The sequence below is a fragment of the Lutzomyia longipalpis genome, chromosome 2, assembly GCF_024334085.1.
Source record: "Lutzomyia longipalpis isolate SR_M1_2022 chromosome 2, ASM2433408v1".
NCBI lineage: Eukaryota > Metazoa > Arthropoda > Insecta > Diptera > Psychodidae > Lutzomyia > Lutzomyia longipalpis.
In genome coordinates this window covers 6665185-6692526 of record NC_074708.1, presented here as the reverse complement: position 1 = coordinate 6692526, position 27342 = coordinate 6665185, and the positions used below count along the sequence as shown (strand labels likewise).

Sequence of the window (27342 nt, the reverse complement as noted above, 5' to 3'; positions counted from 1 at the left end):
GGTTTAATTATGACCCATATGAGCCTTTTTTAATTAATCCTTCTCAATGGTTCGGACTAGGAGGTCCTTGCAGAATTAATCCAAGTGTATGAGTGTGTGTGTTATGTGTAGCATCCGGGATGGTAAATGGAGGACAAACCCATCGATGGTGACAAAAGTGGAGAGCTGCGTTACCTACGTGGGTAAAATGCGTGGTGATTTTTCCTACCGTAATTTCATGATCTTTTCACATTGAACATGCGCATCTCAGTGTGGGGCTATGATGTGTGAATGATATAAAAGAGCGCAATCATTTCATAAATTCCAACAGTCGCTAACGTACGCGTCGGCAAAACTGCACGGAAGAAGAACAAGAAGTTCCTCTCTGTGGTGGGTGAATGGCATTGTGAGTGTGACTAAAAGGAGGAAGCAAAAGTTCTTGTAGCTGCTGAGGAGACGATCATCCCAAACTGTTGTAAACATAACACGTCCACGTGAAAAGTGCCCAAAAATTCCAAGAATAGTGGACCACACAGAAGCTTCTTCGCGGGAAAAATTATCACGGAATTTGACCACAAGTGTAAGTGAATGTATGAAGATTGATTTTCAATAAGGGGCTCATGGGGATGAGGAGCACTCCTGTGGGTGCTAATGGGAGAAGCAGAGAATAAATTTCAAACCCTCCATTCGCTTCCCTTAGTTTGGGGGAAGAATATTGTGGGTAGAAGGATTGTTGAATTTTTCCAGCACTTGAATTTAAATCCCTATGAGTGAGAGAATTTTTTGAGTGTGTGGCGATGCATAAAAAGGCGAGATTTTCTCTGGGTTCTGCCGCAGCATATTGTGTGTGGTTGTGAATGATTGAAAGTTATAAAATATGTCCAAGCACAATCCATCAACGGCAAAAAGGATGCTATATTTGAGGAGAAAAATTTTTCCATCTATTTCTGTATCGCCAATAATACGGAATGACCACAAAATTTCCCATCACACAATTTCATCATAGAAAATTGCATCCCTTCTGCAAAATCTTCCTCCTCGAGCAATGAGCATTCAATGGGAGCAGGGGTGATGGGGTTGGGGGTGGGGGTGTTAGGGAGGAAAAGGAATTGTAATATGTTCACCACGGTTTGCGGTATAATCCCCATCCTATGCCTTCATCAACGGTCTTAATCACATTGAAAACACCGCGGGTGCAAATTAGCTGAGGCACATAAATAATGTATTTAATTTAACTTTACGCACCACCTCAAGCACCCACCACCACCACCCCCCGCACGTCATCATGCTGTGTCCGATGATGCGGCAAAATTGGCGCCAAAAGGTGTGAGAGCGAAGAAGTTCAATGCGGGGTGGATGGAAGTGGGAAAAAAAGCTCACAGCATTGAGCATTGATGGGGGTCAGTGCAAAAGGAAAACTTGTGTCGTCTCAGCATGCACCCTCAACCACAGATGACTTCGCCGCTTACCACCCCCTCCCTTTGGCAATAGAACAATTCTGCAAATTGTACTGCGTGGAAATGGGAGGAAAAAAATCATTCCATGTGCCACTGACTGACTCTCCTCATTTTCACACTCCTTGCAATACAATTAAAGGGATGTACTTTTTGGGTTAACTCCACCACATTCAATCCAATCCTTTAGCTCACAATGTTATAGAGGAGAAGAGGGGGTGTGTTGAGCAGAGAAAATCCTTGCCCAAGAACTTGAAATAATCGGCATTAAAGGGTCAGTACGGGAAAATTCGGTATTGCCCTTTACCAAAGATTAGACGGTCTGGGAAAATTAATACAGAGAGAGGAAAATTTTAATTTCAATCTTAATACAATTGAGATGAAGAATAGATAAAGACAGAAGAGAAAATAATTATTAATTAGTAAATTTTAATATTATAAATTCCATAAAGTTGATGGAAAAGTAAAAGAAAGTTCATAGAAGGAGTTTATTCACCTTTTTGGGAAAAAATAAAATATTTTGAGAGTTTATTGATGATTAAAGATTATTCAAAAATGAATCTTAGCTTTTCTCCTCATTTATATTTTCCTATTGCACTACATTGTATAGGCTCGAAAAATCTACTTTATTTACCTACTCTAGGAGCATAAAAATATTTTTTTTTACAAAAATTGAATAGATTCAGTTAAATGAAGAGTTTTTGAATTTCCAAAGCAAAATTTTAAGAATTTTTGTGAAGAATTGACTGTTTTAGACAATTTTGAAATTAGACTTGGCGTAAAAAAGCCATATCTGGGTAAAAATTAACAATAAAAGAATTCAACAATCCATTTCTGCATCATTATTATACTCTAAATCTAAATCTATTTGCTGACGAAGCTAATCAATCGTTATCACGAGTTTAATCATTCGCTTTTAAGTGCTTTAAATTTCATTGATTAACTTTATATCACATTCATATCACAGAACTTGAAATTTGATACAAAAATATATAATCCAAAAGTTCTATTCCGAACAATGTGTTCGATGCTGTTTGCTGAAGAATAAATTATTAATGAATGAAAAGATATCGCAAAACGTGAGAAGAATTATTCACGTATTTCTTACGAATTTTGCGCCTGAATTAAACTTTTTGTATTTTCATATAAATTATAAATTTAATTCATTAAATACAGACTAATTCAACAAATAGAAATAGAAATAAACTCACTCGAAGAACCAACTTTTGGGAAGTAAATTCCACCCACAAAGGTCTCCTCCCTTAAGAAAAGTCCTCCCTCGCATTCAACTAGTCCCTCTCTTAATCCTAACTAAACAAATTGTATTTTCTATATATTTTACAGAAATACCAATGAATCGTAGCGTGAGATTAACTTTGGTACTCCTGTGGGGTCTCTGGGTGGCAACGAGTACCACCATGGAAATCCCCGAGGAGGAGTCTCCGGGTGGTGGTGGTGATGTGAAGCGTTCGTGGAACAACCTACAGGCGTCGTGGGGAAAACGCTGGCCCGATGAATTGGACGAGATCGACGATGGGCGCTTCGAGGGTATTGCCGATGGACGCGATGTGGGGCAGAAGCGCACGTGGAAGGCAATAAACGGGGCCTGGGGTAAGAGGGTCACCGGCGGATCGGGGGATTGGCACAAATTTCGCAGCGCCTGGGGCAAACGTGAGCCCGGCTGGAACAATCTCAAGGGACTCTGGGGCAAGAGGTCAACAAACAACTGGAATCGACTGTCGTCGGGATGGGGAAAGCGATACGATGCTGATCTCGAGATGGACGTCTAAAAAGGAGCTCACACCGAATCATTCTGATCTTTTCCTGCCCATCACATTTGTATGTGTGTGTGTGTGTCTCTGAGCCATTGATTTAACGTTGTTCCTTCTCTTTGATTCCAAAAAACAAACAATAAATAAAAAGTTATGGCTGGAAGAAATAAATTATTTATTTTATTCATTTTTTTTGCAAATTCAATAAAAATTGGAAATCATAAATTTTTTTGTTTAATTTGGCGGGAATCCTTTGGGAGTCGATAAAGTATTTTGAAGGACGATAAGGTTCGATTCTGTGGTAACTCTGCGAGAATTCTGCAAGATAGTATATTGAATCTTTACTAAAGAGGTCAAAAGGTAAGCTGATTTTACTTGCAAATGCTCTGATTCTCTCCAGACTAATTTTCATCTATGGAAATTGCTTAATTCTAATAAGAAATTTCCCCCAGATTCTAATCATTTTTTAATGATGAAACCGTTTTAACCCAGATATTCAAAATAATATTTCAAAATTGACTAAAAATATCAATTCTCAGCCAATATTCTTGAACTTTCGCTGAGGAAGTTCTAAACATCTTTCTTTAACCGAATCCATTTGAGTTTCATGAAAATAAAAACTTCTTATGCAATTTTTGTGTACTTAAAGTCAACAAATAAAATTTTCCGAGTTTAAAAGGGAAAATTTCATTTAATAAGTTTTCTTTTATCAAATTTTGGAAAAATTAGCCGTTATAGATTTTTGTAAAGTTGTATTTAAACCACATTAAGTAAGCGCTGGCTCAAAGAAAAATCTATTTTTTTAAATTTTAAAAATATATTTTGCTAAAAGTTTAATTCATTTTGACGATAGTTTTAGATAAACGGGAAGCTTTCCCGTTTTTCCCTCTCGAGAAATCTTCTCATATCTGGATTAAGATTATGAAGATTCAGACATACCTTTAGATAATTTTAATTTTTTTGTGTGGTTAAAAGAGCTTTCATTCACCTGAAAATTGAAATAAAACTCATTCAAATCTGAATTAACGTTTAATAGAAGTCCAACAATAGCTTCCCAAACCACATTGGGATTTTAAAATATTCATTCAGTTCAATCATTTTCACGCCTTTTGCCCTCTTAAAATAATTCCCTTTGAATCCTCTTTTCTGGTCGAAAATAATTTTAAGCGACAGTTTGCATTTAAGTCAAACCCCTCCACAATGCTGGCAGGAAGATTTCCCAAGGAGATGGGGGATTTGAGGGTATTTTCGCTGAGTTTTCCGTATCGGCCAATTCGTGGCATTGAAGGAGAACTTTCCCGTCCTACTCAAAGGAGACTTCAACCGATTCCAGTTGCGCAAACTCTGTTGCACAAACTCACCCCCATATTCCCATTAGATTCGCATTTTCAGGCAAAGGTCCTCCACTCTCCGTATTATTGCCATCAGTAGCTTCGCATTCGTGAACCTGAATGGTTAAAAAAATCTTCCTTCCAACTAAAAGAGTGACAAATATTAAGTATATCTTCTGGTAGTGAAAGGGAGAGCATAAAAAAAGGAACTCTAATGGACTTTACAATGCGGATGGAGCGGATACAATTTAGTGTGAATAAGCAGTTACTTCTGCAGTATTTTGTGTCGTTTAACACTTTAAGATTTCCCGCAGAAAAAAATCTGTGGAATTCCTATTGAGAACCAGAGAAGGAGAGCAAAAGAACACAGTGCAAGAGTAGAGGAAAAAAAATAAAGCTGAAAAGTGGTCGAAATGTTTGCAATAATATCATATAAAATGTGTCAGAACAAAAGATAGATAAGTGAGTGGGTTTTATTTTTCTCCCAGAGTGACTAATTACCTATATACATATATGGATGTAATGCAGATACCTACATATATAAAAATTTCAGAGGAAGAAATTGACGAACGGATTCATTCAAAAGGAATAAACTTCGGCAAATTTTATTTTGCTGGTGAAATTGGTTTATTACAAACAGAACCAATAATTGAGTAAAAATTTTATTTTCGAATTGATTAAATGGTAACAGAAATAAAACAAATAATCAAATAAAATCTTTTGATAACTCGATGCCAATTAATGCCAATAAATTGTGCGGGGAACGTTTGAAATAAAATACCAGTGGTAATGGTAAATTTCCTTCAAGCTCATTTTCATGAATAATATTCCAAATGGATGTAGTTGTCGGATTAATGGATAATCCGAGTAGTTAAGCAAGAGTAGCATAGCCCAATAACTACAACAGTTTGCATGATTTCATGTTCATTTACTCACCATATCTGCAATCCTTTGTACCGCGTTGAAGTTGGAGTTGAAACCCTCAAGGGTGGTGGTGGTTGTGAATATAATTGCAGAAATGGAATTTTGTAATTGAAATACTCCAGTATATTATTCGTTAAATGAGATTTAACATTTTGCATCACACAACACTGTTGTTTATTTTTGCATAAATAATATTCACTGCAGAGAAATTATTTCAATAATGTACAGAATTTCCCGAAAAGATCAATTGTGAAAATACTTTGATACAAATTTTTGGCTTTTTAACATTTGAAATTATTTAATTAATTGAAATTTAACCCTTTCGCATCTTACTTATAGGACCTTTCTTTGTGAAAACATCTAGACTAAATTATTAGAAATGGAAGGAGATAATTATTTGAAAAGGTTTAATTAACGTAAAGCGTATAACCCAATGATCCTTAAAGGGTTACTTATACTCCGATTCTAATAATTTCTTTAAAAAGAACTCTGCAATTTATTTGGCGGGAAATACTGGAAAACGCATTTTCTTCTGATATTCTCAACATAACTTGTATGCTTAACTTTTTCGCATTGCCTAAATGTTCTTCAGCCTGATGATAAAGAAAATCTTAATCCTCGAATCATCGTGAAATTCAATAAGGAAAATTTCTGATAAAGATCTTTCTCATTTCTCGTAAAGTAAAAAATTTTAAAGATCCAAAAGACTTTTAACCCAAATATGTCTAGAAGAGTAAATTCTCAAGAAAGATTCTTGAAAATTCGTGTAGAAAAATCTTTTAGACTTTTTTTTTTTAAAAAAAATCTTATTGCATACTTTTTGTAATCTTGAAATCAAAGAAAAATATCAATTGTATTAAAAATAATTACAACGGACAAAAAACAATGAATGTCAAAAATTTGCAATTTTTTTGTGAAATATGAGAAAACAAAAGAAATTCCACAATATAAAATCCAAAGTTAATTTTGCGGAACGTAAACAATCTGTAAATTCTTCCGCGAAAAAATTATCTGAAACTCATTTCACGGAATGTAAACAATCCAAGACTAGATCAGCGGAGGTAAAAAAAGGAAAACATGAATACTATCCCACAGAACGTAAACAGCTCGAAAGTAGTTCCGCGAAACAGAATCAATCTAAAAACTAATTTAACAAAACGTAAACAATTCAAGATTACTTGAATGGAACTCGAACAAATTGCTGATTTTACTATTCTACAGTATTTGTAGCTACATACTGTAATGATCCTGATTTTCCTTAATTATTTTCATTTGTTTAAGTAAAAGAAATCTGGAATATTATAAGGCGACCCAATATTAAATTTAATTGGCATATCAGGGTTAAAACAAAAAATTTTAACCCCGACTGTTTAACTTTTCAAACTCCGATATGGAGCTCTCGAAAGATAGCTTCAAGGGTTTGAAAAATGGGCTGAAAATTCATTTTCTCATTGAGATAATAAAAAAATGGTTGTAGGTAATTTTATTGTGTGGAAAATTTCCTATAAAATAGCTATATGGTTAGACATTTTCGGCAATCTCACAAGATGTTGGGGAATTATTCTATCAAAAATGTAATTTTTAGCCCCGGGTTCTTTACATTGGTTGATAGCTGTGAAAATTTATTAACCTGGATATGCCTAAAGTACGCTGTTAGAGGGTTATTTATCTTCATTCATAAAAAAAGAGATTGATTGATTCTTTGTATACAGATTCAATGAAAGCGCGGAAGACCTTTTTCACGAATTTCCTCCCACTTTTTCTGTGGATTTTCTTTTTGTGAGTTTTTGGAGTCAATTCATTTGCATATCTAGGTTAAAAATTATCAAGTGTAGTACAGATCTGTGCCAGAATTGTTGTAAGCGCATTTTTAAAATTTTTATTCGCTCTTTTTCTTCGAATTTTTGGCCTGTTAGATCTTATTTAAAAAGTCATTTTTATAAATTTTATATCCGAGACACATTTTGTTTTATAAAGTACTTAAGAGGTATTGAAAAAAATCACAAGAATGATTTAATAAATTAAAAAGAACAAATAAATCATTGAGGTTTTTATTCTCTTCAAGATTAAAAAGTGAGAGTATTGAGAGCGACAACCTGCGTATTGATTTTTATGGTACCTGTGTGTCTAGACTACCATAAAATTTTTTTTGCACTGATGTATAATTTTATAGGGATCATTGTACGATATTGAAGACAGAGAAGAAGATTTTCTATCAAATTGATTCTTGAAATTATGACTTTAGTTATTCAACTGAGAGCCTGCGTAACTCAAGAGATCATGCAGGGGTTAAAAAATAAAAATAAATCAAATGTTGAATAAACAGTTCATAAAGAAAATGTTATTCCAGATGAATTTAGTCTTATTTCTTCCATATTTCCTGTAAACACTTAACGACAATATAATGTTACATATTATTAAAAATTTACATTACCTAATATCACAAAATATGAATAAGGATAATAAAGTACAATGGCATAGCTTCAATAAACTATTACCGAATATAGTTACATTTTTAATTATACGCATTTTAGTTAAATCCTCTTGCGATGATTAACGAGCTCGCTATTCGTATGAATTTGTAATTTATATTACAAATTCATGCAATGCCGCTTAAGCATATTCATTTATAGATAAGCCCCTCTAATCTGTGAAATAGCATACAAAAATAAATCTTTAATATTCTTATCAAACTCATGGTGCAATTAAATATTTCACACGTTTTTGGCATTTTCACACAGAGCGCGGCGGCTGCACACATTATGCTCCGCCGGCGTGTATAATAATTAATAACTCCGCGAGGGGTTTTGTCGTATAAATTTGATTGGAATTTCCACAAGATGGTCAAATAAAATACAAACTTATACCACAGTGTGGTTTGTAACTTTCATGAGGGGGATGTATTGCAAAGTGAATCATTATACGTACAATGATTATAAATTGTACATAATTTCGGTCCAGTAATAAACCAATTGCTGATAGATTAATGAATCACGTTCACAGGATGTTAAGTTGATGTTGTGTGGCACAATTAAATGATAATATAAACGCTGATTTTATCCCACATCCCGACATTTAAATCAACACGATAAATGTGAAATTTCATTTTGCAAACTTTCAGTATGGAGATAAAAAGGACCTGGAGGACCTCAACGACGTATTTTTCTTTGGGATTTCTGCTTTTATGTGTACAAAGTGGTTAGTATATTCTCTCTTTAAATATTCTACATTCTTTTATTCTTTCTGCAATGTTCAGTGGTTTTGTGATTTATTTCCCCAAATACCGACGAAAGAATACAATTTCAAATGATCTGGAAAAAATTCTTAAATGCAGAAAATGTGAAAATTCAATGAAAAAAACTGACCCAGTTATATATTTTTTTTCATTGCAAGCCTGAGAGGTTTGAAAAAGAACATGTTCCTGATTCTAAAACTACCATAATTACTATACAAACACCGTACTTAGTTGATGAAATAAAATGTAGAAAGAAGCAAAGAGGCAAAAAGAACGTGTAGTGGATACATTACACTCATTTTGAAATAAATTTTGTACTCAGCAAAGAATAATTTTACGAAGGAACATTGCGGAAAAAACCTGCAAAATGAACGGGAAGAGAGAGACTATATATTAATCAAATTAGTGGTTAAATTACTAAAGGGGGAATTGTGTTGAAAATACAAAAGCTTCTTTTCTGACGACGAGCACAGTGATGTTTCGCAGTAAAACGCGTTCTTTATTTAATAGTTTTAGTCGATATTGTGACTTTCCCCATAGAAATTGGTTAATGAAAGACTTGATGAGGCAAAAGTTTCAAAACGCCTTAATTTTTAATAATTTTCAAATTAAATCAAATGATTGGATATTCAAAACTAAAACTTGACATTAAATTTTCACTGGAATTTTTAACAGAAGCCAATTAATTTTCAAACCCTTTCAATTTGGAAAAAAAAGTTTGAAGTTTCCTTTTTTAGACGTCTGTGATGAAAGTAATAAATATTTAGCTCGAAATTTCAATTAAACTTCATATAAATAAATTTCTAATTGGCAATTTTTAATCCACTGTGAGATTCCAACATTCTTTTGAACCCTTGAATTGTAAATATTGAACTCTTGACCCCTTCTCCTTGCCTTACATTTCATCTCTTGTTTTTCTGTCTTCACCTCTTTGCTTTCTCTTTCTCCTTCCTCTTTGACTTTCTCTCGCCCCTATCGTCTCTTCTTTCCTTCGCAATTTTCCACCCACTCACCCCAATTCAATCCCTTTTTCTCTTCTTGTTTTTCAAACAATATTTCTCTGGTATTGTTGGTTTATTTTAACTTCTTTACGTATTTATTTGAATTTAATGTTTAAATAATGGCCCGAAGGTCTTAATTTTCATGAAAACATACATTTCTTATGGCATTTCAAGTTGGAAAAATTAAAATTCAGAACCAATATTTCTCAGAATTGGATCAAGGATCAGCAATCCTTCATGGGTCTAATGCCTCAAAGATCTTAATGGGAAAGTGACGGGGAATTAAAGAATAAGATTTCTTAAATATTTCTTTTCGTTTTTGGCAGGTAAATTAGCAGCAATCTCCATAAAAGGAAGTCAAATAAAGGATACGCACATTCAGAATATCGACATCGATGCGGAGTATGAGCTGCTAGATATGGATCATCAAGAGCAGCAATTGGAAGAACCAAAATTAATTGGAATACCCATAAATCGAGGTCCTTACTTCGATACATCTGCATCTAAAAATGTTACAGCTTTAGTTGGGAAAACAGCCTATATGAATTGTAGGGTCCACAATCTTGGCAATAGGACGGTACGTTGAATTTTCAAAAAGAATCTTCAAAGTTTTTTGAAAAAAAAAAAGAACTCAAAAACTCTTTTTGTTTTAGGTATCCTGGATACGTCACCGAGATCTTCATCTTCTAACAGTTGGAAGGCTCACATATACTTCCGATCTTAGATTTCAGAGCATTCATAATCCACAGACGGAAGACTGGTCATTACAGGTAATTAATTATTGTAATTATAATGTGTGTGCGCTTGTATAAGAGCTTTTAGTTTGTTAATGAATTTCGAAAAAGTTTAATGAAACCTATACGTATTTTACACCATTGCAGGTCAGGTATCCCCAGAAGAGGGATTCAGGAGTTTACGAGTGTCAAGTGTCAACTACACCACCAATTTCGCACTGCATGCAACTCTCCATCGTCGGTAAAGATAGTATATGAACTAATAAATTCACCCCTAATGGCGAAAGTACATTAGATCATCCCACAGAGTTTATATATTGATAAAGTTTCTATATCCCCGGATATGTAGCATAAATATTTCTCCTCACCTGTTTGTTTGCAGAGCCAATTACAGTAATTTTGGGTGGACCCGAACTGTTCATCAATACAGGATCGACAATTAACTTAACGTGTATTATTAGACATTCACCTGAGCCTCCACCAGGCATATATTGGACGCACGATAATTCGGTTAGTATACCTCAATGTTCATCGTCTCTATTTGAAAATGTACTTTGCTGGGAGGTAACAGCCTCCCTCTGATGTTATCGAGATTGTAAACAATAATTCTCTCTCCAATAGAGATTATACCTTCGTAATTCGACGTTTCATAATTAAGTCTATTTAAATTAACAATATTATTACATTAATTGCAAAAGGGGGATGTGGGAGAGATTCCTCTATACACGTACATCCTTCATTGATGTTGCTTATCTTTTGTTCTGTTTACCTGATTTTAAGATGGAATATTTAAGATGATTTCCTTTAAATTGATGGAATTCAATTTGAATTTAAGAAAATATTGAAAATGATCAAAGACTAGAAATCACCAAAGAGAATTTCTATTTTTCTTATTAATTCAGAAAAGCCACAAAAAAGCTTTAACCAAAAATGTAAAAATGACGTTGAACCATTGTCATTTGAAGTATTTTATTTTGTGATTCTGGTTACTAAAAATTATAACTTTGTTCCTATACAAAAAGTAGGACGAAATAGGGATGAGATTTAATTTTAAGAATTTTTCTACAACACTTTATTTACGAGAATTTCCTCCTTTTTTTTCAGGAAATCAGTTATGATTCGCCCCGAGGAGGTGTGTCTGTAATCACAGAGAAGGGCGAAATAACCACGTCATACTTACTCATTCAGAGGGCTAAAGACCCTGATTCTGGAAAGTATACATGTTCACCATCGAACGCCAATCCAATCTCTGTGACTGTTCACGTTCTAAATGGTTAGTGGGTGGTTGTGTGCTTAAAATAATCTCAATAATCTTGCATCATTATCTTAATCCGATTGCTTTTAGGAATATCTTGACATGTAGTCTGATTAAGGAAGAATCGGAAGAATTCACTTTTAGGCACTCCCAAAGAAGCAAGAAAAAGCTTCAGAAAGCATAAAAAAGTTTATTATATAATTAGTTTTTAGCAAGATTTCTTTTAGCTATGTAAAGCTTATTATTTACATTCTATCAATCTATTTGAGACGAAACGTTCTAACAATTTCCTTTACATCCTTCGAAAGTTTAGAATTTGGCTCTCAAAAGCTCGGAAAAGCCACAAAATTCATTGCAAACATTTAAATTAAAAAGCCATAAATAAAATTTTGTATGAAAGTTTTCATAATTCAGGAATTCTAAAATATAATTAAAGTTTAAATTAGTTCAAATAGTTCATTTATTATTTCAAATAGTTTGTCCAGTTTGTGTTGTTTGCATATGTATTTGATTTTACAAATATGTAGGTGAAGCTTTATTAAAATTAACAATGGAGCTTATTCATTTTGAGACTAATAACAATTAAACCCTTTCAAATAAAATCAAATACATTGCCCGAAACTTTTCTCTATTACAATCAGAATCAAATAAAGTTTTTAAATAGACTGTAACGTATGCACATTCATACGTAGTTAAATTCCGTGTTAAATCGATAACATTATACTAAATTGTATTTTAAATTGTAAGAGTTCTTTCAAAACTTTCTGTCGTTCCTTAAAATCCATTAAGAGATTTGCGAGAACTGTGAAATAAAATAAGATACTTTACATATTATGTACATTATATAAAGTTACGAGAAACCATCTCAAGCTAAGATGCAAAGAAACCATAATTTTGCACCTTAAACTAAATAAATTCACCGCTTTGATTCAACCAAACTCTCAACTTAGCCACTTTCACGTGTACTTCATAATGTATGTAACTTCTTAGTTCAACATTTAATCATATTAGTAAGATGAGATTTATCCTGAAGACTTTGAGAATGGATCACAGTTTAACATTTAATTCGTAAATACACCTTAACAACACACACCAAAGGAAAAAGTTTCACATTAATTAACGGAATTGATTGATAAACTTTGTGTCTTTAATCAAACACCTTTCAAAAGCTTTTTCGTCTTTTATGAGTTTACAAAGTTTATAATTCGCGGCATTATATTAAACATAAACATGAAAAGCCAAAATTTAAACGCTTTGAAAAGTTTTTTTTTGTTGTTGATCAAAAGGAGCAGCTTAATTGGAGTTTTTTTTCTTCGCTTTTTAGGTGAACATCCAGCGGCGATGCAGCACGGGGATCAACTGAAAATACGCGATCCTATCTATGTGTTCATCTTAGTTCTCTTCACACTAATATGCGGTCGATGAAAATAAATTTCTCACAAACTTCCAACTTTCATCGCAAATTTTAGCCCATCATTTTAGTGGAAAAATACTACAAACATGTTTGGAATTTTCCAGACGGAAAGTGTAAAGAATAATTTGTTATTTTGGAATTTGTTTTTCGTTCATTAAAAGAAAATTTACACAGAAATACAAACCTGGGATGAAAAGGACGTTTTATTGCCGTGACATATACACGCTTCAATGGATGACCTTTGATAGACAATTGAGAAGGAATTCTTATAGAGAGAAGATAATGAAGTGTAGGAGTGAAAATGATTTCCAAGTGATTGCTAAACATTTGTTTTTGTACATATATATGTATGTAATGTATGGAAAATTTCCCTATATGTGATAATAATAGAAATAATGATTCTTTGAGAGAGACAGAAAAATAAGAGCAAACAATTTTATGGAGGAGAGGGTTGAGGAGAAGGATGGGAGATGAAGTCCCATGTGTGTGATGTTGTACAAATTAAAGTTATATGTAGGAGAGAGCACAATATCCTCCAGTTACAATGCTATCAATCTGAGGCATAGGATTACGTCATATCTTCGAGAGGTTTGTTGTTAATCGAACAAGGAATGTTTATTCACATCATATAGCTTGATCTGAATTAAATTGTATAAGAGAATTATTCGCAAACATTTAATGGGTAAGTATATTGTGGCAGTTAGCAAGTCATTTTGTATACACACACAATATCAATTCAGCAGCTAAAGTTGTTGCATAAATTCACATCAATTGATTTTTAATGAGGAAAAATGCTTTCATCCATAAAATGATTTTTATCGCTATGTTGTGATTTTTTTGTATTGCTTTCACATAAAACTGTTTGAGAGCTTTTAAACTTGAAAGCTCAGCATGAAAAGATTATTTAATAATTGATTCAAAAAAAATTTGCAGCAAATGCTCCACAACTATATGAAAATGAAAAATAGAACAAAAATTGACCAATAAAAGTCAGTCAAAATTTTGATGAGAACAATTTAATGAAAGGAATGAAAGGAATTTATTCATTTTTATTTTTCTAAAGTACATGCGTAATGCTTCATTAGAGGATTATTTTCTATGATAAAAACGTTAATTGAAGCACTGAAGCATATGTTTTATGCTTTTAAATGGACAACTTAAGTAAAAGGGGGCGTGGTTTTAGAAAACTCTCTCGTTCTGGCCACAGAAATTCTAGTCAAAATTCGGTTTTTCTTTTTTACTATCGGTCTTTTTGAGTAATCTCGAAGAAAAGTGAATAGACTCCTTTTATGCTCTCACATTGTATCTCAGATAATTTAATAAGAACTGAAGTGATTGAGTTCCAAGAACTCAAGTATTTTCACTTCGTTTCTAAAGAATAATCCCACAACTCTTAGGTATTTTTCTAAGATGTGAGAAAATGTTTCTCTTGAGTTTTCCTATTTCTTCCATGGATTTTTCAAAGGTAGTGTATCAGAACGTGACCCATTGGGAAAAACAATTCAATAAGCTGTTCAAATAGAAGATGTTTGCTTTGAACCATCATCTAAAATTAAATGAATTTGTACAGTAACCTTATGTTTGATTATTAAGGAAAGGATGTAATTCCACCTGACAGGTTAATTATAGTCTCTATCTAATTTACAAATAAAACCTTGGAAAGTACACGCGGTCAGCCACTTTTTGATACCTACCAGAAAAATAAAATCATTAGTACTTTACAGAAGAAACCATTTAATTCATTTTAAGTTTTATTCTTTTCGTGTTTCCATCGATATTTTTTCCTATCTATACTTATATTGAATCTTGTATTGAAAGAAGGGGAAAAACATTAGTCGTGAAATTGTATACTGTGCAAGTTTGCAGAAGTGGCAAAAGTACATCCTATTCCATTTCAAATCATTTACCAATAACTGCCTCAATGGGAGTTTTCCAGCCCATATTGATATATCAATTAATATCATGAGCATGCGTTTTGTACCAAGAGAGGTGACAGTTTATTTTTAGCTTTCAATTCTTTTACAACATTCACACCTTTTTTTGCTGCAAGATTTCCATTCGGTTCATTCCCACAGAGTTTCCTTTCCTCAAAAGATCCTTTTCCACACTATCTAAGAAAATAATTTAAAATTCAACCATAAAATTGCTTTAAAAAATTAATTGATCATTTTCAGAATTTTTCACGAGCATGATTCTTGTTTTATGGCATTATCTGGATATCTTCTTATGTAATTTGGATATAACACACACACATTGGGGTCAGTGCGAAATGGAATGAGCCGCCATTCGTAACACATGAAATTCTTATCATGAAGCTGTGAAACGTGTGTCAGTTGCGTTTCCACCGCTGTGGTGTTAAAATGTTTTGTGCTCTTCCCTGGATTTTATTATTCGGTCTCTGCTAGATAAATCTCCACACAATAGTTCTTGGTGCTGACTACATACTGTGCTCTATATAATTCGATAGTTTTTTTTATTACAAAAAAAACTAAAATAATTTTTCATCGTTGAAAAATAGTTTCTTTTTCATTTGATTTTTTTTTTGGTGAAAGAATTTGAATCAGTGATTTTTCTACTTATTCAAATAGTTTCAACTTTGGTGAAATATCAACTAAAAAAAAAGTGAGAAAAAAGTTCAAAAAATGAGAGGAGAATAATTAAGGAATAACAGACATATTTCTGGCTACCAACGGATTAATCCCAAAGCAAGAGCCAGATTAATTTTCCAGATTTCCCAACATAATTAAGTGTTAAAGTGAAATTTCTCGAAATTCTCATTTAATAATTAAATTCTGTGACTTTTATGTGGTTTTTGGTATGAAGTAACATTCCGTGTCTTTGGATGTTTTTTTTCTTCCTTTATTGTGTGAAGCATTTTAATTTAGTTAAAGTGGTTTAAAAGTATTCTCGTGGGGTTTTTTTTTTCTTCAAAATCCGTTACTCTATCTTGAGATTCTAGCCTTTATTAAGCAAGAAATACTGCGCAATTTAGAAGGCTTCTTTATGCTTCTTCTTTAACCATATGTAGCACTCAAGTATCGCTCTTTATTTTTTCTTATTTGATGTAAGAAAAAAATAATAATAATAAAAACATCATTACGAACAAATAGTAGGTACTCACAATTATTATTATCATATAGACAGTCGTGCTTGATAAGATGGCACAAAGTCTGTTCATGCGGTAAGGAGAAATAATGATCATTTATATAAGTAGAGATGTGTGCCATTTTATATATATGTAATGGCTGGATGGAACTTTCAAGAGTATCTTTCTTAAATAGCGCGTGAAGCTTTTATATTCAAAATCACCCATGAGCCATAAAGCTCTGTAGTATATATTTTGAAGCTTTACTTGAACAAAAGGACAACGTTGTTAATATAATTTTGTATATGAAAAAGACAATGAGGGGGAAAAGGAAAAAGAATCCACGTCATCAGTATAATATAGAAATTAACCAAATTGATGAAATAATCTTGAAAATGTGCCAGACAATTTACAATTTTAGATGTGAAAATATACCAGAATTTCCCCCAAATAATTTACAAACAACTCTGGATGGGATGCCCGTGTGGACAAATTAATTCGCTCATGAATAAATAAATTTTCACCCTCCACCCTCCGCATCTTACGCCCATAAGCAGAAAAAAAGAAGCTCGTTCTGCGTGAATTTGTGGAAAGAATGTTCAAATATATATGTACATACATAATGCAATAATTTTCCGTCATATCTCCTGTCGAGTTCTTTTGAACTATATTTGCGACTACTATGTTGGTTTTTTCCATTAACTGTTAACCTTCAAAGCTATTTTCTGTGTTAATTTTAACCACACATGTAAACTAATTATCATCTTGGCGAAATTTTTATACAATTCCCAATCATATTCTTCGCCAGTCGCTTCGCTTTTTCATGTCACACAGAATTTTTTTTTTACTCTTCCCTCTCTCTTTCTCCCTCTACTTTGTTTACAGGGCCATTCTTTTCCACAATATTAAAGAAAAAAATGTTAAGAGACGACGACATTTTGCCCGCCATTTCGTACCCCAGATACAAAAAAAATCACTTCACACGTTTAATCGAAATTTTAACAAAAATTTTCCCTCAACATTTCCTCTATACACCAGTTTATAGGTCGACAAACTCCATCAAATGACGCAAAAAAATCTTCGTGATATCAAGTTGTAAAAGAAAATATGAACCTCCTAAAAGCTTCTCTGGAACTTTCACAGAAAAACGATGAAAAGATCTAAAATCATACAAAATGGACATGTTAAACAGCTGAGACAGTCAAAATGGACAAGTGTGTGTAGTACCCAAGAGACTACTTAACATTAAAAAAAAAAGCTTTCCCCGGTGTTGAAAAGAAACGGTGAAAAAATGGTGAAGACATTTGGGGTAGTAGAAAAAATTTTCCACTTGATTGTTCTGAGTGTTTTATTTATCGTGAAATTAACTGTTTTGGACTGTTCTATGTTTAACCTATTATCACCTACTATGAGTGATACAAACATCACAAACTTCTATAAAACAACAATTTCAAGTGGAATTGAGAGCTTCGAGACGAAGCATAATGGTGGTTATGAGTTGCAGTGTTGGAATTCAGTAATTGAGGTAAAAATGCAAATGATATATGCTTTTCAATATTTCTTTTAAACATTTTTTTTCAGTAACAAGTTCAAAAAAAAACACATGAATAAATTAGTCACAGCTGGCAGTTAATAAATAGCTCAATAGCTCAATCTGTGACTAATTTTGTACCATTTGTTGCAATAAATTGAGCTTTTTTTCAACTGCTGTGAAAAATGAATCACTTTTTCGTTTAAAAAATCCATTACAATCAATACCCTTCACAACTATATGAGGTGGAACAAGCAGGTGAAGCAAAATAGATTTAAGGATGAAAATCTTATCTTTTCTTTCTGAATATTGACAATTAATTATTACTTATTAATACCAGATTTAAATCTTGACTTTAAAAATTCTTTTCTTCTCAATTAAAATTTAAAAAAAAATTTCCAGGTATTTTGTAAGTACATAATATTTTTCTTTATACTTTAAAAACTATTTTTTCTCAATATAATATTTTTTTGAAAACAAAAATAGGGTAAAGCTCGTTCCACCTCACGATTGCGCTTTACTATTTTCAACCGCATTGTGGTTAATTTCCTGAAATATGCTTGGGATTAATTCTAAATATATACTACGTCCGGTCTATAAATAAATTCTATTTTAAAACCTTATCTATATTTAGGAAAAGTTTATTATGTAGAATTTCTAATAAAACAACCTACTCTCAGGTTCCTTTCAAAGCAGAGATTATATTTTATTTTTCCCAAGAATATTGTACATGTATGCAGTTTAAATTATACGTAAACAGGTACATAATTACCGTGGAACAACATCTCTGGCATTTTCGTAACATATTTTTCCAAATAAAATAACATTTTTTTGCTGGAGTCATTCGTACGCAAGAGAATTCGTATTTATACATAATTACGCGTTCACTCAAAAAAATCCCCGTCAAATGCAGACTTTTAATTTTTTTTTCACCCACGTCAATTACAATGAGAGATCAAAGTGAGAATGTTATGTGTAAAGTTCATTGATAAATTCTTCGCGGTTTGTTTACTATTAAGTTGTGACTATATAAACAACAATAGACCTTAGGATGTGTTTATTGTAAGTTATAAACGACAAGCTCAACGTATGCTATTAACACGGATGAGAGGTGGTGGGGGGGGGATCAAACTTCTCAGTGTGTCTGGGCCGTAAAAGTGTCTCTAAACAATTTTCTATAAGCTCCACGCGGGTGTTCAGTGTAAATCGATCCCTTTTTCTCAATTTGTATTTATTTTATAAAAGGATGTGAGTAGAATTTTCTCTCGAGCAATTCGTTTCTATGTGAAGTTGTTTTTTTTCCCTCAAATATTGCTTTAACTTCAAATTTTAAGAGACGATGAAATTGGTAGAAAATACAAATTTTTTTGTATACGATTTATAGGGGAGTCAGGGGTTTTAATTTGTGAATATTATTCATTTTGAAAGGAAAAACTAATATTTCCAAAATAAATTTATAGGAAAAATTCAAGCTGAGCTTATTTTTTATGAATTAAATGAAGCTATAAGGATTCTGAGAAATTGTAAAAGTTCCCCAAGTTATTTTTTTACCTTTAACCTTTCTTAGGAAAATTATTTTCATTTTCTCATCGCAATGACACGTGGAAAAAAAATTGCCTAAGAACGAGGGTGGATGAATAAAAATACTGTAACGGATATTTTGGGATTCTTTGGAAAATTTCCACAATTCATTCAAAAAATTGTTTTTAATTTGATATTAATTGCTAATGAATTTTTTTTCTTTTGAAAAAAAATAGCTAAATTTTTTTAAACCAAGTATACCCTCGATTCCCCTTTGTGGAACAAATATTGAGACAAGTTCAACGATGTTTTAATATCCGGTGCATGGATTTCAAAAGAGCTTTTTTAAAGTTTTACTAGAGCTGGAAATCGAAATAGATAGTTTACTAAGAAAAGCTTTTGATTACGAAAAAGTCTATTAAGAAAATTCTTCACAGATTTTTCTCTATTTCTCATAATTCTCTCTTGATGAATGCCTTCATTCTTCTCTGTCTTTATATATAAAAAAAATATTATTAAGTTTTTTTTTTCACAGCTGCATTTTTATAGTCTCCACTTACAATAAGTCTTATTCACAATAAAAAGTGTAAAGCGCCATAAAATGCACGAGATGTTTGCTCTGTTGATAAAAAGATTTGTTGGTGTTCCAAAAAAAAGGGAAAGAGATTTTCACGTTTTAATTAAAAAGCTTCACGCAGATTTTTTTTTATTTTACATCAAAGGATGAGCATTTTTACATACATATGTACATTACATACACATGTATATAGTTTGAAAAGTTGCTTTTTCAACACGAGTACACAAAATTCCTGAAAATGTGTGGAAAAAACGTTACAGCATGATAATTGCTGAAATTCTTGCACACGTTGTTATTGCAGGAAAATTCTGATATGGCTTGTGCAAAATATAACCAAGTCACTTTCACCCCACTAAACTAATATTTGGATGTTATTAAATTTCTAAAATTAGTGCATAATGTTTGCTCACTTATCTGTTGCATAAGGCCGAGCTTGAGTGCAGATGCAGCGGGAGTTCATTGCTGAGAATACCCCAAGTTCTACCCGTCCACGTGCAGTCGCTCACAATTGTTTCAGCTGGCATCCCAATACTTAGGGCAGTTGGGTTGAAGCTCTATGCAAATAGTTTGAGAGATTTGTAAGTTTTGAAGAATTTATTGTAATTTGATAAATTATAAATTTATTCAGTACACTGTAGTTGAATAAAGTTTTCAATACCATCCACAGAACACTAAATGATCTGCCCAACTTTCGTGCCATTGAGTCGAGAGCTTTTGAGAATATGCACCAACTTCGTACAATGTAAATAAAACACCTCTTATATATGTACATTATTCTGTAATCTAGAACTTTTATGCTCTGAGAGTATTTTTTCTTTCGTCGTAAATTAAGAGAAGAGATTTATCATATTTAAATGAAATTTATTAAAAAAGAAAAAAAAAGTGAATAATATGAATGACTCAGGAGAAATTTTTAATATATTCCATTAAATCTGTATGCTATGTGTCTTTTACAGATATATTTCTCAAGCACCAAACTTGCAGTATTTGTCAGCTGATGTCTTTCAGGGGATTTCAAAGTCACTGAAGACTCTGTGAGTTTCATTTTATGTTAATTTCCCTGAAGATTTTCTCCTTATATTCTTTACCCAACTTTATTTTCCATCATTTCAAACAGAAGAATCCTCAACTGTGGTCTCGAAAAAGTACCCGACTTGAGATATTTGTATTCCGATGTGATTTTACAGATGGTGTGAGTAAACGTAAGATGTTTCAATTATTTGTACAACTTGCCAATTGTTTGTAATTTATTTATCGAAAAAAAAACCCAATGGTATATTATTCAAATCAATCATTTCAGCATGAAATAAATAACGTTATTTATTTGTTTATTTCAATATATTTATTTTAAATTTGAATTTTCGTATATTTCAGTAAAGTAATTTGTGTTTTTCTCTCTCTCTCTCTTTCACAATTTTCCCTCCAACAAATACTCAAAAAAAAAACTTTATTTTGGCACTCAGGGACTTGGAGGGCAATCGTATTTCTAAGATAGAGGAAAAGTCTGTGAGAGTGAAGACTGAACAATTGTACGTATAGCTATAAATAATAATATAATGTTGAGAAATAAATTTAAATTGCAAATTTTCTATTTTCTCTTACCTTTTTTCTCATTCTTCCTGTTCTTGGTAGTATTCTCGACAATAATGACTTGACAACTGTAGAAAATAATGCATTTGAGGGATCAGAAATTGCAAAGCTGTAAGTTTTTCTTGTTTTATACTTTTTCTCGTTTAAAAAAGTATTTTTAAAATGGATATTAAAGAAAAAAAGAAAAGTTGCATAATTCTTTTTTTTTTCTAGGAGCTTGAAAGGCAACACCCAATTAAGGAAACTCCATGACCTCGCTTTCATGGGTATTCTCAACATTCAAGAATTGCAAGTTTAACTCTATTAATTCATACATATGCTTGTAACTCTAGAACTTTGTCGCATTTTACTAAAATTTCATTACTCTCTCTCTGTCTTTCCCTTCAACCCCTTCCTAACCCTACAGAGACTTGTCGAGTACATCGCTTGAGGCCATACCAACAGACGGGCTGGGAGGTCTTGAAATTCTTCGAATTCAAAATACTCATTCCCTTAAAGTAATTCCATCCGTGTACAACTTCAAAAGCTTACGAGAAGCATGGCTCACACATCATTTCCATTGCTGTGCTTTCAAGTTCCCATCGCGACATGATCCACAAAATCATGCCAAGCGACAGAAGCACCTCTCGCTGTTGCAGAAGAAATGCCAAGAGTACACCAATCAGGAATCCAATACCGTGTCAGTGGATGAGAATACAACGTATGAGTGGCATGTGAGAGACCACCGAAGTGTTGAACCGCAACATACTCCATCCGACCGGCAGCACCATCGTCCCGCTGGGGATGTTGCTGCTTCCCACAGGGGGGAAGAAGAGTGGAAATTATCTGATAATTCAACAAATAGAATTTATGATAGATTAGTGGTCAGCTCCGAGGGTGGCGACGCAAGCAATTCATTTGAGCACAATGAGGGTGACTTTGGTATCTTTCACGATGATTCAGCCGATGTTTCACCCCACCTCCAGGCAACGTGCGGAAATTTGACTCAAGAAAAAATTGATCAAATCAAGTGCTTCCCCATCCCCGATGCCCTAAATCCATGCGAGGTGAGCTGGCTGAAGCTTTCTTTTTGCCAAATATTTGCCAAAATAAACCGCATGGAGTAAACTTTTAAAATGAAATTTCTATTTGCCAGGATGTTATGGGGAGCCATTGGTTGAGAGGTTCCGTGTGGATTGTCGTTCTTCTGGCTGTCTTTGGGAATACAGCTGTACTTATTGTTCTCTTCTCAAACAGGTATGTTGTATATTTTGTCCTTGAGATACATATTTTTTTCCAGTGAAAACACAAAGTTATATATCTTAAGGGTTTTTCTTTTGGCTGTGGTTGTTTCCAATCGAGAAAAAATAATGCTTTCATATAAAAAAATGTTTTCCTTCAAAAAATGACTTTTAAAACAAACTTTTCTCCTTTATTATGTACCCACCACACATTTGTGATTGATTTTCGAGAGATTCTTGTGATATTTTTGATGCCCTTCTTTGTCGCGAGCGCGTTTTCTGTATTAAATGGCAAACTTTTTCGCAGGATTAAATTACCACAGTTGCCAAAGCTGCTGAAGCTTTTTATCCAAAAGATTTGCACAAGAGGTTTTTGGAGAAATATGAATTTTAAAGCAAAGATAATAATGGACAGAATATTTGAGATGAAAAGGAAGAAAAATAAAGTCTTTTTTTCCTCTCATTCTTTTAACTTCTGAAAGGGAAGTATTTATGAGACAAATTTGCATATAAGTACCTATATATGTAGATTTCATAAATGAGACGTTCGTGTTGAAAATTATATACATACATAATACATAATATCAATTATCATGTTTTTTTTCTATGATTTATGTTAGCCAAAAAATGGAATAACAATATACCTTCATCCCCCCTCATGCATAGCCCCCTTTATTAAATCTTCCTGCATATTTATAAAGGTGAAGCTTTCATTTTAAATGAGAAAACTCATCCATATCCATTTAATGGAAAAATATGAAAAATTGAGATGAGGCTGAGAGTGGAGTTTATCACGTTCAAGGAAAGGTCGGAAAAACGCATTTCCCATGTAGTTAGAGAAAAGTTGCTTAAGAGGAAATTGTACGACAGGAAATTTCTTATAAAACTCCTTAGAATTTTGTCTCGTGCTCCAGGGCGAGGATGTTACAGATATTATTTTATACAAGCTACATACCCTTTTATGAGTTTTACAATATTACTATAAAATTAAGTATCTTCCTGTAATTCTTCCGCTACTCCAATAGCTGTGAAAATGATGAGGCAGTTGGAATAACCAATTATCTGTAGCATCTGAAAACAGAAATAAAACTGAAAAGTATACTTTGTGGAAATTCTAATTTTAGAAGCTCAACTTATTGCATAATGTGTTTAGAGCAAATAATAATAATAAAAATTGTACGGTTGTGTACTTTACAGATCCGACGTCACTGTTCCAAAATTCCTGATGAGTAACTTGGCATTTGCTGATCTCTGCATGGGCTTCTACCTACTGCTGATAGCAGCAATTGACGCTCATTCCATGGGGGAGTACTTTAACTTTGCTTTCGACTGGCAGTATGGTGAGCTCTGAGTACCCACTCAATGTGCATATTTAGTGCTATTTGATGATGATGGGGGTGGGTGAACAGAACACATTTATTACACACATGTTGGTTGGATGTACCATTTCAGGATCGGGATGCAAAGCAGCTGGATTCCTTACCGTGTTCGCGAGTCATTTGTCCGTATTTACCCTCACAATAATTACAATTGAGAGATGGTTCGCCATCACGTATGCCATTTATCTGAATAGACGTATCAAATTGAGAGCTGCCGCCAATATAATGATTGGTGGATGGATTTTCTCCATTGTAATGGCAGCACTACCTCTATTCGGTATTAGCAATTACTCATCAACTAGGTACTTATTATTTTCTCTTGTACTCTCTCAATTTAAATGGGAAATTCTATCGGGTGTAATAATAATAATTTGGTGCAATACTCAATTTTCTCTCATTGTAGCATTTGCCTCCCCATGGAAGCTCGTGATTCATACGATGTGTCCTACTTGATCACAGTACTTGCAATTAATGGTCTTGCTTTTGCCATAATTGTCATTTGCTATGCTCAAATTTATTACTCACTGGGAAAGGAGACACGCCAAGCAGCGAGAAATGCATCCAGCGGAGAGATGTCAATTACCAAGAAAATGGCTCTTCTTGTAAGAAAAATTAAGCATGAAAATTCCTACAAAATTTATATTTTAAAAGAATCTCTTGTGACATCTCTTGCAGATATTTACAAATTTCGCCTGCTGGAGCCCAATTGCATTCTTCGGTCTAACCGCCCTTGCTGGCTATCCACTAATTGATGTGGCAAAATCTAAAATTATTCTTGTATTTTTCTACCCACTCAATTCATGTGCCAACCCCTATTTGTACGCCATCCTCACTAGTCAATATCGACGTGATCTGTACATCCTTCTATCGCGGTAATCCAATTAAAACGTCTCTCTTTCTATGCTCTGTGATTCACATAAAATTTCTTTTCCTATTCGTGTATCTCTGATGAGCGTCCTTTCTTTATTTTTTTTTCATCCCTCGCTTTCCACAGATGTGGCTTCTGCAAAAAACGTGCCATGGAGTACAAATTGACGTATTCAGTTGCAACACAGAATACATTTCCACTCATCGCCCGAAATTCCATTCCGGGATGCCAGTCGCGAAAAAGCAGTCGTGGTATTGCATCAGAGGCTTACGTTTGATAATAAAATAATAATAAATATTTTACGAACAATAATTTACCACAAAATTGTATTACAAATTAGTCATTAGAAATTGAGCTATCCAAACTAGCGATATGTTGCTTGTTTTTTTTTAGTCTATCTGATTGAATTATTGTGATACTGAGTATGTAACAATTACATCAAATTTTTACTATATATTGAATCCTTTCTTTACACTTGAAAGGAAATTATAACTGTTAAATTAAAAATTATTTTAATTATATGGAATTCTCATTAACAATGTTCTTATTAAGTTTTTTGAGATTATTAAAAGATTACATCGAAGAGCTTGAAAGAAAATTTCTTTCTTTTTTTATGGAAGCTTTCAGTGCTTTTTACAGCAAATACAAATGATCTATCACATTTAATTTGTTTATAAGAAAAGAAATAAAAGAAGCAGTGTCTTTTGTATAAATTCCATCTAAAAAATCCTTTCAGAACAAAAGAATAAGAATAATGGAAGAAGTCACATGAAATTAGAGTTTCTTGAAAGGGTTTTGTATTTTTAAGAATATTTTCAATTTTACCGTGATGTGGAGGAAAAAGGAAACAAAGTGGAATTGTGAAAATTCTCAGAAAATCAAATAAAATAACAATTTCAAAAATTCTAAAGTAAAAATTTTGAAAATTCAAAATCTTAAACTTTGGTGCACAAAATTTTACTCAGCTATATATTTAATATTTAATCATAAAAAGCTTTATGTGGGATGTGGTCCTTTGAACCCCATTTTACGGTACACAAGATTAAATGAATGAATCCAGTACACAAATGAATTTTCCTAGAAGTGGCTCCGTGCAATTTAATTTAAAAAGGACAAATTAAGTTATATTCACCTTATTTTGGCTTTAAAGGCACAAAAAATGCTGAGCATGAAGCTTGTAGAGTATTCAGATAAAACGCGGAGCAATTCTTGGAAAAGGATGGATTAACGGACAATATACATATTCAATTGATTTAAATTATATATTTAATTAGGGAGAAAATTTTTTAAATTTAATTTATGAAGTTGACAATTCCAATATTCAATTTATATTATTATTTCAAACAAGAAAAAAAAAGGTAAATTAAATTCAGCTCAAGGGACATTTTGCGAAAAATTAATGAATATTAAATCAATGCAATCCAATCAATTTAGTATGAGATTTCCAGAAAATGAGAACATTATATTATGTATAAATGAAATACGATCTCTCTGCTTTATTGGAGCTCGATTAAATAAAGTTAAGAATATTATATTGAAATTGAGATGATAATTTCAGTATTAAATTTTATAAAATTAATGGTTGTATTATTTCTCGGCTGAGAAATAGTTCTTATAGGAATTTGTGTGCATTATTAGAGATCTTCTAATACATATTTAATCATTCATTACTCATATTATACTTCGTGTAAAACTATAGACACAAAAAATTGTAAAATGATTCCTCTGAAATAAAAAAAAAATGAGAATATTTTGTGTTTTCGTCTCTATCTATTTTTGATTTTTTAAAATTGAAAATATTATTTGGTAAAAATCAACTAATTAAGTAATAAATATTCATATATTTTATTTAATTAGAATATAGAAGTATACATAAAAAAATATTTAATACTACAGTAATTCATTCAAAGTATCCATAACATCATTATTTTTTTGTACAAAATACTAACTTTGGCCATTCTATTTAATAAAAATTATCAAATATATTGTAGGTATTATTTATTTGTTAAAAGAAAATTGTGAAAGAAGTTTATCATAAAATCTATCAGCCAACATAGTAGGAGACTGCTGATAAAACTATTGTCTTTGGTTTGAATATAAAATCTCATATTGTGAAAAAAATATTAGAATATATTAGTTTTTTCTTAAACTTAAAATGGTAACAATTTGATACATTTTGAATTGAAGAAAATATTCACATCAATAAGTTTTTAGTAGAAAATTGTTTTTCTTGTTTTACTACCGCAGTCTGCGAGTCATATTTAGATTGACTAATTTTTGGAACTATAACTTTGTAAATTGCATTAGAGATAGTTTCATTTAATAGACCATTTCTACTTTTAGAGTTTTATGTAAAGCATTTTATAGTTTTAATATTTGTCTTTCAAACTTTTCTCACTACTCTGTTACTTCTATAAAGTATTTCAGCAGTGAAGAATGAAGCGTAAGTTGTATTTTGTCCATTTTGCCAAC

The 27342-nt window shown here is 32.4% G+C and overlaps 4 protein-coding genes across 8 annotated transcripts in view; 3 read left to right on the top strand and 1 right to left on the bottom strand.

Moving 5' to 3' along the window:
- Window positions 1-27342, bottom strand: part of LOC129788921 (probable cytochrome P450 305a1) — a 99921-nt gene that overhangs the window by 59069 nt on the left and 13510 nt on the right. The gene's annotated exons all lie outside the window — the stretch shown is intronic.
- LOC129788925 (allatostatins MIP) lies at window positions 210-3430 on the top strand. Its single transcript, XM_055825365.1, has 2 exons — window positions 210-559; window positions 2778-3430. Exon 2 carries the CDS (start codon window positions 2786-2788, stop codon window positions 3221-3223), a length of 438 nt encoding a protein of 145 aa, XP_055681340.1. The 5' UTR covers window positions 210-559; window positions 2778-2785; the 3' UTR covers window positions 3224-3430.
- On the top strand, window positions 4587-14134 carry LOC129788923 (zwei Ig domain protein zig-8-like). Its single transcript, XM_055825362.1, has 8 exons — window positions 4587-4998; window positions 8582-8658; window positions 10023-10273; window positions 10350-10466; window positions 10578-10671; window positions 10813-10940; window positions 11535-11703; window positions 13010-14134. The coding sequence occupies exons 2-8, from the start codon at window positions 8583-8585 to the stop codon at window positions 13108-13110; spliced, it is 936 nt and encodes a 311-aa protein (XP_055681337.1). The 5' UTR covers window positions 4587-4998; window position 8582; the 3' UTR covers window positions 13111-14134.
- LOC129788916 (lutropin-choriogonadotropic hormone receptor) lies at window positions 15453-25468 on the top strand. 5 transcript variants are annotated; one of them, XM_055825347.1, is made up of 16 exons: window positions 15453-15721; window positions 17230-17709; window positions 20240-20391; window positions 20481-20555; window positions 20770-20847; window positions 20931-21005; window positions 21277-21342; window positions 21446-21514; window positions 21617-21691; window positions 21810-22449; window positions 22539-22639; window positions 23821-23963; window positions 24076-24304; window positions 24406-24604; window positions 24678-24874; window positions 24997-25468. In XM_055825347.1, exons 2-16 carry the CDS (start codon window positions 17476-17478, stop codon window positions 25145-25147), a joined length of 2484 nt encoding a protein of 827 aa, XP_055681322.1. In that variant the 5' UTR covers window positions 15453-15721; window positions 17230-17475; the 3' UTR covers window positions 25148-25468. The 5 variants fall into 5 exon arrangements, with proteins under 5 accessions (XP_055681322.1, XP_055681321.1, XP_055681323.1 ...); XM_055825346.1 differs by having other exon boundaries at window positions 15453-15914; window positions 17328-17709; XM_055825348.1 differs by having other exon boundaries at window positions 15453-15914; window positions 20934-21005.

Coding starts and splice junctions, on each gene's coding strand:
- LOC129788923 (XM_055825362.1), top strand. CDS start 8,583: ATGGAGATAAAAAGGACCTGGAGGACCTCAACGACGTATTTTTCTTTG. Junction 10,274..10,349: donor ACAATCTTGGCAATAGGACG/GTACGTTGAATT, acceptor TTTTTGTTTTAG/GTATCCTGGATACGTCACCG. Junction 10,467..10,577: donor CGGAAGACTGGTCATTACAG/GTAATTAATTAT, acceptor ACACCATTGCAG/GTCAGGTATCCCCAGAAGAG.
- LOC129788925 (XM_055825365.1), top strand. CDS start 2,786: ATGAATCGTAGCGTGAGATTAACTTTGGTACTCCTGTGGGGTCTCTGG.
- LOC129788916 (XM_055825347.1), top strand. CDS start 17,476: ATGGTGAAGACATTTGGGGTAGTAGAAAAAATTTTCCACTTGATTGTT. Junction 20,556..20,769: donor ATGCACCAACTTCGTACAAT/GTAAATAAAACA, acceptor TGTCTTTTACAG/ATATATTTCTCAAGCACCAA. Junction 22,640..23,820: donor ATTGTTCTCTTCTCAAACAG/GTATGTTGTATA, acceptor TGTACTTTACAG/ATCCGACGTCACTGTTCCAA.